This window comes from Dreissena polymorpha, chromosome 2 (genome assembly GCF_020536995.1).
Source record: "Dreissena polymorpha isolate Duluth1 chromosome 2, UMN_Dpol_1.0, whole genome shotgun sequence".
Lineage (NCBI taxonomy): Eukaryota > Metazoa > Mollusca > Bivalvia > Myida > Dreissenidae > Dreissena > Dreissena polymorpha.
In genome coordinates this window covers 37,123,860-37,137,572 of record NC_068356.1, presented here as the reverse complement: position 1 = coordinate 37,137,572, position 13,713 = coordinate 37,123,860, and the positions used below count along the sequence as shown (strand labels likewise).

The 13,713-nt window shown below is 36.5% G+C and overlaps 1 protein-coding gene across 1 annotated transcript in view; it reads left to right on the top strand.

Moving 5' to 3' along the window:
- The window catches only part of LOC127869661 (leukocyte receptor cluster member 8 homolog), a 33,468-nt gene extending 23,433 nt beyond the window's left edge, over positions 1–10,035 (top strand). The window contains exons 13-17 of the mRNA XM_052412319.1: positions 2,525–2,659; positions 5,550–5,618; positions 6,012–6,141; positions 6,390–6,597; positions 7,031–10,035. Of these exons, the coding sequence (XP_052268279.1) occupies positions 2,525–2,659; positions 5,550–5,618; positions 6,012–6,141; positions 6,390–6,597; positions 7,031–7,190 (702 nt within the window). The 3' untranslated portion in view covers positions 7,191–10,035. The remainder of the gene's footprint in view (positions 1–2,524; positions 2,660–5,549; positions 5,619–6,011; positions 6,142–6,389; positions 6,598–7,030) is intronic.
- Positions 10,036–13,713: the final 3,678 nt, after the last annotated feature.

Sequence of the window (13,713 nt, the reverse complement as noted above, 5' to 3'; positions counted from 1 at the left end):
TATCAGTTAGACCAACAGTGCCCCAATCCGGATTATTTGATCAGTCATTTCAGATTGCATGTTTATGTAAACAAGAGTAGATGTTCTTATTATTAATACATATTCTGTTTGTTTATAAAATACAAAATCAAAAACTTTTGCGAGAGTATTTTAAATACTCCCGCACAAGTCTTTGATTTTGAATTTTGCTTGTCAGCTAAAAAAGTCATGAGTGAAATACTCTTTATCTTAATAAATTATCTGGAGCTCTGGCTGTTAGTTTGACTGATGTAGAGCTTTGCCTATATTGCCTTGAAGTGTTTGGTTAATTTCAATTAATTGCAGAAATAATGGTCAAATTTACTTAATAAAGATTGAAGTAAATTAATTAATAATGATATTTTGACATTCTTGTAAAAAGAGTACTTCATACTCTAGAAGTTTTTGGGGTTTAATAAATCAGCAATACATAATAATAAATGTTCATGCGAATTATAAGTTAGATAGCCAATCCGTTCCCTTAAGCATTGGACTTCACTTGCCTTAGGGCAAATTACTTTGACCATGTACATGCCCCAAAAAGATATTGGCTTCTTTTTTGTTTAAAGCCACACACCTTATTTGGCATAGTGAATTTAAGTATAAATAAGAAACATATTTCATCTACGCCAATAAGAATATATCTGGTGGTAACAAGGTATAAACCCGTCTTTTTTGCGCTTTATAACTTAAACATTATCGCGTTTGTCAAAATGGACGTATACGTCAAGAAATCCTACTTTCGGTTTTAAAAGCGATATTTGAAAAGTAATTAATTACTTGCTAACTAGGCTATAGATTTAATTGTATCTATGCCAATTAAAATATATCTGGTGGTTACAAGGTAGATCTCCGTCTTCTTTTTTGTGCTTGAAAACTTAATAATAATCGCGTTTGTCGAAATGAATGGAGGTATACATCTAGAAATCCTACTTTCGGATCTAAAAGCGTTTGAAAAATAATAAATTACTTGCTAACTAGGCTATAGATTTAATGACAATTTTGCACACTTTTAAATTGCATCTATATGTATTGATTAACATGTATTTCATTTCCAAGTCAGAGGCAAGGTGTGTGGCTTTAATACACATGCAGTACATGATGAATTTTAACAAGAAAGTGTCTCTAGCTTAATTTCTTTGCAATGCCCCTGCTGTAGGGGAGGCTTATACATATGCCCAAGTCCACCTGCCCGTCCCACTTTTTGGTGTTGCATGTAACTTAAAACATATTGATGCCATAGCAATGAAACTTAGCAAACATATCAATCAATATATGTAATTATCATCTATATTTTTTGGTTAGGATATTTGTTGACACAGTGGGATTTTTCATTCCTTTAGCATTTTCATTTTTAACTCGTGTTGCTTGTACTAAATATATTGCTGCTGGAGGCTGAAATTTTGCAAACGCATTTATCAGTACAATGTATATGACATTCCTGCACATCAATATTCTGATTTGGCTATTTAAATAACCTGGAAATGGCCTTGCCGCTTTTTTGCAAACAAAATGCATTAAATAAATTGCTTTGTGCCAACCTCAAAAAGAATTGCTGCTAGATGACTGAAATTATACAAACATATTTGGTATGCAGGCAGGCAGCATATGAACTTCGGCAACTCCATTTTTTTGCTTTTGATGTTCTTGTCACAACCAGAGTTGTGTCCCCTTTCTATACATAAAATTACCTTGTTTAATTTGTTATTAAATAGTATTGCTGCCTAAAAGCGGAAATTTACAAACATGTCATCAGCATTCAGTTCTACATATTTTTGATTGGATATTTTCTACACAACTTGAGTAATGGTCCAATTTTTTAAGCAGAAATAACCTTTTTACAACTTGTGTTGCATGTAACGTAATAGTATTGCTGCTAGAGGGCTCAAACTTTACAAACATGTCAAACAATGTTTGTAATTTCATAAAAATTATTTTGGCATAGTTTTTTGCATAAATGGTTAGGCAATGCTGATTGTTTTTCTTAAAACTTTGCTTTTTAATATTAACAATCAAAAAAGTAACATGTCTATTCTTCACCCAGTATTGTTTTTATGAGATTTGCTAAATTAATTTGTGTGACTGTAAGTTTTTACTAATGTCTCCTTGTTTGATTTGTTTGCTATCTGCTGTGTTTTGGCTTTCTGAATGTTGGAAAAATGTTTGGATCGTTATTCAACTCCACCATATTGATCACATTGCTATATACACACAGTTATATAGGCTAATAGCATGCAAATAATCAAAGCACAGGAGATAATAAATGCAAAGAAGGTTTCCATAGTTATGTCACTATGATAATTGACTTTGCCAATGAGATATCTTCTTATGAAAATCACTTTCCCCCACAGTTTTTAACACAACAGCTACACCGATCCGCTTAAATAGACCCCTGAATTAAGAATGACATGCAACCATGTTCTCATTATACTATGCTAATAGTATATCCACTTTATGTATATTAGCAACATAATAGAGCAATTTATTTGCTTTGTTGTCCCTGCAGCCTCCAGATGCATCCAAGATTCGCCCTGTGGAGGTGTTAAGACGCTCCCTGGAGATGGTGAAGAGAGACTGGGCAGAGAAAATGGACTATCGGTACGCCTGTGAGCAGATGAAGACCATCAGACAAGACCTTACGGTAAGTTGGGGCCACTTACGTGTAGGTAATAGTTATCAATTAATGCTAACCCACTTCTGATCTTTTTAAGCCAATCATTTTTAAAAGTTTATTGTACCGGTTCGTTAAATCCGACTCATAATTGGTAGATAGATATAGAGAATATTATGTGAGGCTTAGAACCGATGTAGCGCGAGGCTTGCCGAACGCTTACATGGTTCGTGCCGAGCATGATAAACCTGATCTTATATTATTTTGTTGTGGTTTATCGTTCAAAAAGAGTTAAAATACTTTTAAAATTCAAAGAAACAGCGCTGGTTTTCCAAGTTGACTCCGAAGTGTTTGTTTACTTCAACGTCATCATTTGCTATGATGTCACATTGAAACATATAGTGTTCTTAAGATAGAGATCGGAAAACCATGTTCTAAAAATAGCGATAGTATAAAGGTAAAGTTTATACGATCGTTGTTATGCTATCGATTTTCATCTGGTAATAGGATTAAATACTTTAAGTAGATAAAAGTTATTCAACCTTTAAAAGTGGAGAAAGCAACAACCCTGCTGTACAAGTATGGGTACTTATATTCCTAATATTACTAATTGCATGAAAAAAAGTCAGGGTTCATGAATGTTTGTGTTTTGTACCTTAGCAGTAATTTAATTGCAATAAATGTAAAACAAACTACAAATGGCGCGGCAGAGGCCGATGTGTATCCCCACGCCGCATGTTTGACCCAGGGGCGTCCCAGAGTTGGTAGTGGGGCCATGAATAGTTGAGATTGACCATATTGTCATAAGAGAAGTTCAGTATCAATTAGAAGTGAATCTGTGTAGAAATGAAGAAATTATAGTAAAAGGCAATTTTGGATGGGCGTGGCCTATGTGGGTGGGGCGCCCCAGGGTTGGTAATTGGGCCGTACATAGTTGAGATTGACCGTATTGTCTTAAGAGAGGTTCAGTATCAATTTGAAGCAAATGGGTGTAGAAATAACGGAATTATAGTAAAAGGCAATTTTGGGTGGGCATGGCCTATCTGGGCGGGGCACCCCAGGGTTGGTAATGGGGCAATGCATAGTTGAGATTGACGGTATTGTCATAAGAGAGGCTCAGTATCATTTTGAAGTGAATCCCTGTAGAAATGAAGAAATTATAGTAAAAGGCAATTTTGGGTGTGCATGGCCTATGTTGGCGGGGCGCCCTAGGGTTGGTAATGGGGCTATGCATAGTTAAGATTAACTGTATTGTCATGAGAGAAGTTCAGTATCAATTTGAAGCTAATCCGTGTAGAAATGAAGAAATTATAGTAAAAGGCAATTTTAGGTGGGCTTGGCCTATGTGGGTGGGGCGCCCCAGGGTTGGTAATGGGGCCATGCATAGTTGAGATTGACCGTATTGTCATAAGAGAGGTTCAGTATCAATTTGAAGACAATCGGTGTAGAAATGAAGAAATTATAGTAAAATAACCTTAAAAAATGAGTAAAATCTCCACCCCAACCCCCATAACTTTTGACCCAGGGGTCAGATCAAAATTCCAAATAGTGTATGGTCGCTCATATGCTCATAGCCACCATGTGTGTAAGTTTCAAGGTTCTAGTGCTAATAGTGTAGGAGGAGATAGTGGCCAGGACGGACAGACAGACGGACAACCGGACAGACGGCAGAGATAACCACAATATCAACTAGAAATGGCGCGGCAGAGGCCGACGCGTATCCCCACGCCGAATGTTTGACCTAGGTGTGCCCCAGGGTTGGTAATGGGGCCATGCATAGCTGAGATTGACCGTATTGTCATAAGAGAAGTTCATCATCAATTAGAAGTGAATTGGTGTAGAAATGAAGAAGTTATAGTAAAAGGCAATTTTGGGTGGGTGTGACATATGTGGGCAGGGCGCCCCAGGGTTGGTAATGGGGCCATGCATAGTTGAGATTGACCGTATTGTCATAAGAGAGGTTCAGTATCAATTTGAAGTGAATCGGTGTAGAAATGAAGAAATTATAGTAAAAGGCAATTTTGGGTGGGTGTGGTCTATGTGGGCGGGGCGCCCCAGGGTTGGTAATGGGGCCATGCATAGTTGAGATTGACTGTATTGTCATAAGAGAAGTTCAATATCAATTTGAAGTGAATCGGTGTAGAAATGAAGAAATTATAGTAAAGGCAATTTTGGGTGGGTGTGGTCTATGTGGGCGGGGCCCCAGGGTTGGTTATGGGGCCATGCATAGTTGAGATTGACCCTAATGTCATAAGAGAAGTTCAGTATCAATCTGAAGTGAATCCGTGTAGAAATGAAAAAATTATAGTAAATGGAATTTTTTGGTGGGTGTGGCCTATGTGGGCGGGCGCCCCAGGGTTGGGATTGGGGCCATGCATAGTTGAGATTGACCCTAATGTCATAACAAAAGTTCAGTATCAATTTGAAGTGAATCCGTGTAGAAATGAAAAAATTATAGTAAATGGAAATTTTTGGTGGGTGTGGCCTATGTGGGCGGGGCGCCCCAGGGTTGGGAATGGGGCCATGCATGGTTGAGATTGACCGTATTGTCATAGGTGAGGTCCAGTATCAATTTGAAGTGAATCGGTGTAGAAATAAAGAAGTAAATGTAAAATAACCTAAAAAAATGAGTGATAATTTCTGACGCGGCCCCACCCCAACCCCTATAACTTTTGACCCAGGGGTCAGATCAAAATTCCAAATAGTGCAGGGTCGCACATATGCTCATAGCTACCATGTGTGTAAATTTCAAGGTTCTAGTGCTTTTAGTGTAGGAGGAGATAGTGGCCAGGACGGACGGACAGACGGACGGACAGACGGACGGACGGCGGAGATCACCACAATATCCCCACCTTTTTTTCAAAAAGCGTGGGGATAAAAAAGCGTGGGAATAATTAGAAACCCTGCATGTCTACTGCAGGTGCAAGGTGTGCGTGATGAATTCACTGTGTGCGTCTACGAGACACATGCAAGAATCGCTATGGAAAAGGTAATCATCAAATAAAATGATGGTAGTAGGTAAAATGGTTAAATGATAAATCTTACCTGTGCCATAGTTTTTACATGATAGTGATTTAAAAAAAAATATGTTTAATATGTTTAACACAAACATAACTGAAACTTAAAGGTAAAATTAAGTAAGAACTCATCAACTTTATATTGATGGTTCAATCCTGATGTAAAAGTTCCAGGTTATTATAATATGTGTATGCCCTTGGAGCATGAATTAGTATGGAGTTTAATATGGAAAATTAACATATCTATAAAAAGTCCAGAATAAAAAGCCCGGAGAGACTATTGTATATGTTTGGATAATCATTGTTCATAATCGTTTTTCTGGAAGCGTAAGTATGTGTTACGTTTGTATGCTGCAAATTAATAGGGCGACCATGAAGAATACAATCAGTGCCAGACACAGCTAAAAAATCTGTACGGGGAGGGCCTGCAGGGCAACAGGCTGGAGTTTACAGCCTACAGGATACTGTACTACATCTACACCAGCAATCTAGGCGGTATCCTTTGAAGAAATTGAAGTGGGTCAATGAAATGGCTTTTGTTGGGTTTCAAATTGGCTAAATACATTTTTCATTATGCGTTATATTTACCTTGAATTACATATTTTAATGTGCGAAGTTCAATACAGAAAACATTCTAAGATAATCATGGCATACATTTAATTTTGTAAAAATGATTTAATACATTTTCCTTAATTTATTTTGTGGTGTTTGTATGTAAGCATTTTCCTTGACTGTGGATTCAGATCTTAATTCTGCTTTAACTGATCTCACGCCAAAAGATAGGCAGGATGAGTGTATAAAACATGCCCTTGATGTTCGGTCAGCATGGGCGCTTAGTAATCATCATAGGTTTTTCCACTTGTATCTTAATGCGCCTAAAATGGCAGGTTACCTAATGGATAAGTTTGTGGGGAGAATAAGGAAAGCAGCTCTTAAAGCAGCTGTCAAAGCGTATGTATATAGTGTTGTCTTTTATTTATTAATTTTTCAAATATGTTACAAATATAAAACACTTGAGAATAAAGTTCCAACATTTTAATTTTACTAGTAAACTTATATTATTACAATAAAATACAATTTCTTATGCATTTTATTGTAGTAAGATTAGATATTCTGTTCATATATAGGTAAGTATGTGTTCATATTCTCTTAACGCATCAGCAGTTAGTATATAGTATACGGTAGTATATAATATTTATGTAAGTCTTATATAGAGATGAATTTGGTAAGTATAGATATTATTTATGATAGTAACTTATAATGTGCCACTAAGAAGACAGGTGCGTTTTAAATTTTATTGTTCTGATATTTTGCTAACATATTTGTATCTCTTCTTTTTCATTGGCTGATTTTTGATCGCGACCACACCCATTCATGTACATAGATATCGGCCAACCCTGCCCATTGATTTCATAATCCCAGAGTTAGGCTTCTCCGATCGGGATGAATGTCTTGAATTCCTTAAAGAAATGAACGTCACCTTGTTAGAGGAAGGAAGTAAGATCGACTGCAAAGCAAGTGTGGCAGCTGTTAATTGGTTATGAGAGAAAAAGATGTATGGGAGTTAATAGATCGTAAAGTCTCCGTCTCTCATCCTGTTAAATTATGCAGTTCGAGATGGATACAAAGGGGGCTTTGTTGTAGATGGCGATTCCATTCCATTGCTTCTATTGTCCTGTGTCCCATGTGGTAACACATCTCTACCGTTGGATATGTGTTACACAGCGGGTTGTTAATCATCCTGATGAAATCTTGGCAAGCCGATGATGCCATTGCGGGTCCAATGAGCAGAGCTATTAAAGATTAAGGTTATTTTTTCCAAAGATGTTCTCTACAATGCCTTCACTCCTTCCATACCTAAGTATGAATCGGAGCACGCATTCTCTTCACTTCCGGATGCCTCTATGGAAGCCTTCTTGTCCTTAATGTAATACGATCTATTCCGCTTTGAGTATTTTTTGTTGCCAATCTTGTTTTAATCAGATAATGAGGATACCTCTACAGCTTTCAAAAATTTATGCGAAAGACTCTTAACCTAAAATCAAAAGACTCTAGATCTGAGCTATAGCTAGAAACGTTAATTGAGCAGAAAATGTTTTCTTTGAAGCAAATAATTATCTCCAGCAAGAATTTCTCAAATTAGTATTTCTACTAGATTTGCTCGTCTTCAGATAATCGGGGAAGTTCTTACATTAAGATATAAGAAGAATGTATATCAAATGGACTTTCAAGAAAATTGTTAATGAGGTGTAATCTTTCCAGAAGAGTTGCCTTCTAAGAAAATCGTGATAATGACAGATAAAACTGGTAGTAAAATCATGGCCATTAAATAAGATGGCTATTGTAATATCAATCTGGTATAAAAGCAGAAGAGTAATTGCCAGATTTATTAATAGGTTATAGTAACACTGAAAGAAACAAGTGAGATGGACTCTAATAAGTTTTAGATTTGAAGGTGTTTCCACTTTGAAAAGATTCAAAGGTTCAGGTTTAAGAAAAAAGGAAATACATCTTGAAATACGTTGGAATCATCGTGGGAATTAAGGTTCCATTACGCCTAGTGGATCAACCGGCACGTATGGGCGGCCGCAAAATGTCAATTGAATCGGGGATGGTCGAGATATTATCTAGATATGCTTTCTTTCAGAGTTCCAGTCTGTTCTATTTAGCTATCATTAGAAGAATGCACATCAAATGAACTTGCTAGAAAATTGTTAAGAAGGTGTAATCTTTCCAGAAGTTTTTTCTCATAAGAAAATCGCGAGAATGACAGTTAAAAATGGTAGTAAAATAGTGGCCTTTAAATTTGATTGCTGTTCTAATATCTGGTCGGTGAAATAGCAGCGTCAAGTCAATAACCGGGGTACAGCAGAAGAGTAAATTTCCAGATATATTATCAGGTTAAAGCTATAAGGATACAAGTGAGATGGACTCCTAAATGTTTCAAGTTTCTAAATATTTGAAGGTATATGCTTAATAAAAAGTGGAAATGAATGTTGAAATCCATGGGAAATCATCTTGGGAATACGACCTTCATGGTTTCATAACGTCTCGGGGACAACCGGCAAGCATGGGCGGTCGCTAAATTGATCATTGATTCATGTTATGGTCGAGATATTGTCTACATATGCTTTCTTTCAGAGTTCCTGTCTGTTCTTTGTAGCTATCACGACCTACAAATCCGTTTGCAAGAGTTCTTTTGTAGCCATCACAACCTATACATTCGTTTACCAGAAAGTCGGGCCAATGAATGGTGAAACAAGGGATTGTAAGTCCATAAATGCCCACATACATCAAGGCGCATTTGTGGTGAAACGTGGAACTTTGTAGTCCATAAATGCCCACATACATCAAGGCGCATTTGTGGTGAATCCTGGAACTTTCTGGGCCATTAATGCCCACATACATCAATCTTAGGTGAAAATCGGGACTTACCTCTCCATAAATGCCGATATGTATATCAATGAGCATTTGTAGTGATAAATCAGCTTATCCATCTTGTATGTGCTCAAAAAACTGTTCTGTGAATCATTTCGGCGCAGACCGTATGGGATTGCAGTAACTGCAATAACTAACGTGGTTTCAATATGTTATTTAAACCGCTTTTGTACTTTACATCATTTCTCACATGTTTTGTTGAATAATGCCAGATGTCTTTCCACTATTGTTTTAACAGAAGTAGATGGACGGATATTGTTAACTAATTTTTGTCAATGTACTTTATAGAGTTTTCGTTATCGCATAATGAGCTGATTTAAAATGTGTGAGATCGGTGCGCCGTGTACTAATCATTTGATGTTTCTCAAATCTATCAGTAATTCAAACATGACGAACTTTCTTTTAAATTAAATAGTTGACGTATATTTGTCTGAAGGTACCGATTTTTTTAGATTTGTTTAAACAACCAATAGATAAGCAAAGGCTGATGTTTTTCAAAAGGCGACAGTTTAGCATCCAGTAGTAATTAAATAGGGATCACCGTCATTTTCTTTTAAATAGAACAGTTAACATTTCCGTAGGAGCTTAATTTTTCTGCGCATACGTAAAGTTTGTCATCGCATATGTTATATCTTACTTGTGAAATTTTAAAGGTAACACGGTGCTCGGATCACTTTTTTTCACATTAATTAATTACGTAACAATTTAGGAAAACTTTCTTCTTTTTTGTGACGCGTTTTGTTATCTATATAATTTTATTATTTTGGCTCGTAACATTACAATAATGCACTTGTCGGAACATCTCGTGAATCGCATGCCTGTCCTGACAGATACTGTGATATTTGAGATGATTGTAGATTGTAAGGTTACAAGCCAGTGTGCTTTATTTCAGGTCCATGTGCATATTATGTTGTAAATAGAGAACATAAATAAATAGATTAATATTGCCAATTACGTAAAAGTCCTTTTAATGGACCCGTCACTAATGTTTAACACAAATTGTAACGCTCCAAAAGAAACTAGTATTTTAGGCTAGCTTTGTTGAACACAACATTCTCGTGGTGAGCTTTTGTGGCACACCTTTTATCCGTCTGCTGTTAATATTAGTTGCAAGGGTTGTTGGTTTCTTACATTTGATCTAAAATGGGTTTTCTTCACTGTAATGCACAAAGACAGCTTACCCCCGTCATAATAATGCTCATACAATTTACAAATAATGTTTAATTTTAATTCAGCAAGCAAAATAACCATAATGATATTAAAATGTAAATTATGATACCGGTTTGTTTATAGCCTAACAAAATTTATGATTTGGATTATACGCCTAAATGTAACACAGCGTTTAAAACAAGCCGTTAGGTTCTAAATCCTGAACGGTATACTGGTAGCGCAAACGATTTTTCTTATTTAGGTCACATGCTGGAATCCAATATTCGAGGGCAATATTTATTTAACTGTTTTCGTGTGATTTTTAGAGACTATTCCGACTATATATATATTTGATTCGGTATACATTTATTTGTTCTCAATAAATCGGGGAAACCATTGAACATATACCTTCAAATATCGAATTCGGACATACATGATTGACATTCTTCCTAGAAACCTACAACTATTGTACTGCACTCCATATCACTGTGATGGGCACTTCTGCGATGTTAATGGGAAATCAATCCATGCCTGGCTTTCTTGCGAACAGGCCTTTAAGCCGCCCACCTTTCCTATTATACTTAATGTTTTCAAGGGATGCATGCAATATTTCTCGAATCTAGTATATCATGATAACCAGCATACAGCTTTATTAAACGGGAGATCGAATTGCTGGTCATAAGATTTTCATACGTTCAAGTTTTAAGCATTTCGTATTTACCCCGCCTACAATCGTATAAATGTCTAAATCGGCGAATTAAACGTATGCGTGTTTTTAACAACGGATCAGAGTAGCAAATACAGATTTTACACTAATATAAGACAGATCGTTGTAGCAAATACAGACTGAACACCGCCCGTATGGTATAATTGTATTTGCGCCTACGGATTATGGCGTTTAATTTGACTGTTATGCCAAGTCAGCGGAACAATTTATAACATGGTGGTTCAATTAATGCGACTTGAAGGTCTCTGGGATCAGTGAATTATTGGGAATATCCTCAATTTTATTTTTGAAGATCCGAGTTACTAATTTTATTATGACAGTATTTGAAGCATCATCCGCATTGTTTGTATTTTGGCTAAGTTACGTAATTGTTGTAGCGTTGAACTCTACAAAGTGTGGGGGGGGGGCATATAGATTTGTTCTTCCACCTGCCCTACTTGTGAGTATCGCTCGAAAGGAATTGCAACATTGAAGACGATAACATATAAACCAACCTGCTAACTTGTACTCATATTTAGAATCGGGTATTTTCCACAGAATCAGAATTCTGGCCCACTTAAGAAGAAAACTAAGTTTGTCATGCGTAACTAAAAGTATAACGACTGTATGGAGGAAACCTTGCAGACATATTAAATATCGTGTGCAGTTGCGCACCTCCATATGTTGATTTGTCGCCCGTAACGCAAAAATATGGTTGCTAGAGTCCTCGACATTTATAAACTGTTGACCGCCAAGTAGAGTTGTGCATATCGAAAAGAGTGCTTTTAAATATCGTGTTCAGTTGCGCACCTCCATATGTTGATTTGTCGCCCGTAACGCAAAAAGTATGGTTGCTAGAGGTCTCGACATTTATAAACTGTTGACCGCCAAGTAGAGTTGTGCATATCGAAAAGGGTGCTTTTAAACTTGTAAGAATAAACAAAAGCGTTTAAACTCCGCATCTCCACAATTTAGTTCAGTTATCCAGAAGTACGTGGAGTTTTCGGACCATAGCAGAAATTTTGATCACACTTGCACATTTCTAGTTACACTTAGAACATCGTATTGCGCAATGCTCAAGTTATTTTGTCATTAAAAAAAGGAACACCACATGCGCTTCTTTGTTGCTTTAGTTGGATATTTAGTTGAATACGGATTTACAGGTATTTTGGTCTTAAAGCTACAGTCAGTGTATCTATTCCGTCACACCTTACGCTTTTTCGCTGCAAATTTCTCACGTGCGATAGACACATTTCTCTGTTTTCGTATGATGAGAGACACTTTTTTTATCGATAATTTAAGACTTACTTGAATTAAATCGAGCACGTGTAAGTAGGTAAAACCACGCGTGTAAACCTGCACCCGACGTGTCCGTTTGCGATAGCAGAGAAACTATTCCGAATCGCATATCTATTTTTAGATGTGTGCTCTCGGGGGTCATCTCAAAAAAATTTTTGACTGTCACTTTGAGCAGATTTTTGTACAAAAAGGTATCGAGACATTGTTACAAAATATGGGGTGTAAATAAAAAACACGATTAAGTAATACTTTTACAATTTTATTTCTAGCAAATCAACTGCCTGTTGAAATAACACTTTCAATGCTGGATATTTTTTGCGTGTCTTATCAACAATGTGTTTCAAAGATAACACACACATTCGTGTAGTTGAATCTTTGTTACAAACTGTCTCAAATCATTTTGGCTATTTTGGAAGGCTGAGCTAATTGGATGCAAGTGCTTAAATCCAGTCCATAGACACATTAATTCCAAATCTTGAAATGCAGCATTGAAAGGTTTAAAATCAATAACAAAATAAAAATATATAAAAATATATAATTAACAAACAAGACATAAAGGACTAGCATATTCATTGAGTATATTATCACATATTTTGTGGGGGAAAAAATGAAGTTCGGTGTCAACTTGTTACCAAACAATACATTTGGAATGTCCTAAATTCAATGAGGTTGCAGAAAAAAATGGAACTTTGATAGAGAAGGAAGAAATTGATTTGGTAGGGTAGAAATCATTATGATAAAAGGAGAAATTGCTAAAATGAGTAAATATTACTTTTATCCTAGTGATGTCCTATGTCATCTGCAACAAACACTTGACCCATGTATTTGACCTGTGCGACCTTGAATGATGACCTTGACCACGACCATTCACTACTCAAAATGTGCAGATCCATGAGAGAGACATGCATGCCAAATATCAAGTCGGTATGTTAATTAGTGCAAAAGTGTGAATGAAATGAGCGAGTTTGACCCATGTATTTGACCTGTGCGACCTTGAATGATGACCTTGACCATTCACCACTCAAAATGTGCAGATCCATGAGAGAGACATGCATGCCAAATATCAAGTCGGTATGTTAATTAGTGCAAAAGTGTGAATGAAATGAGCGAGTTTGACCCATGTATTTGACCTGTGCGACCTTGAAGGATGACCTTGACCTTGACCATTCACCACTCAAAATGTGCAGATCCATGAGAGAGACATGCATGCCAAATATCAAGTAGCTATGTGCAATATGGCAAAAGTTATAGCAAATGTTAAAGTTGGCGCAAACCAACAGACCAACAGACAGGGCAAAAATCAATATGTCCCCCAGCATATACTGGTGGACATAAAAATGTGCTGTCCATACATGCAGAAACTATTGAGTAATTAAGCGGACACTCAAATTATATTTATATCCACAATGACCTTGACTAAATTCTAATGGGATTTTCATGTAAGTACCAGCTGTCTATACACAAAGTTTGGTGTT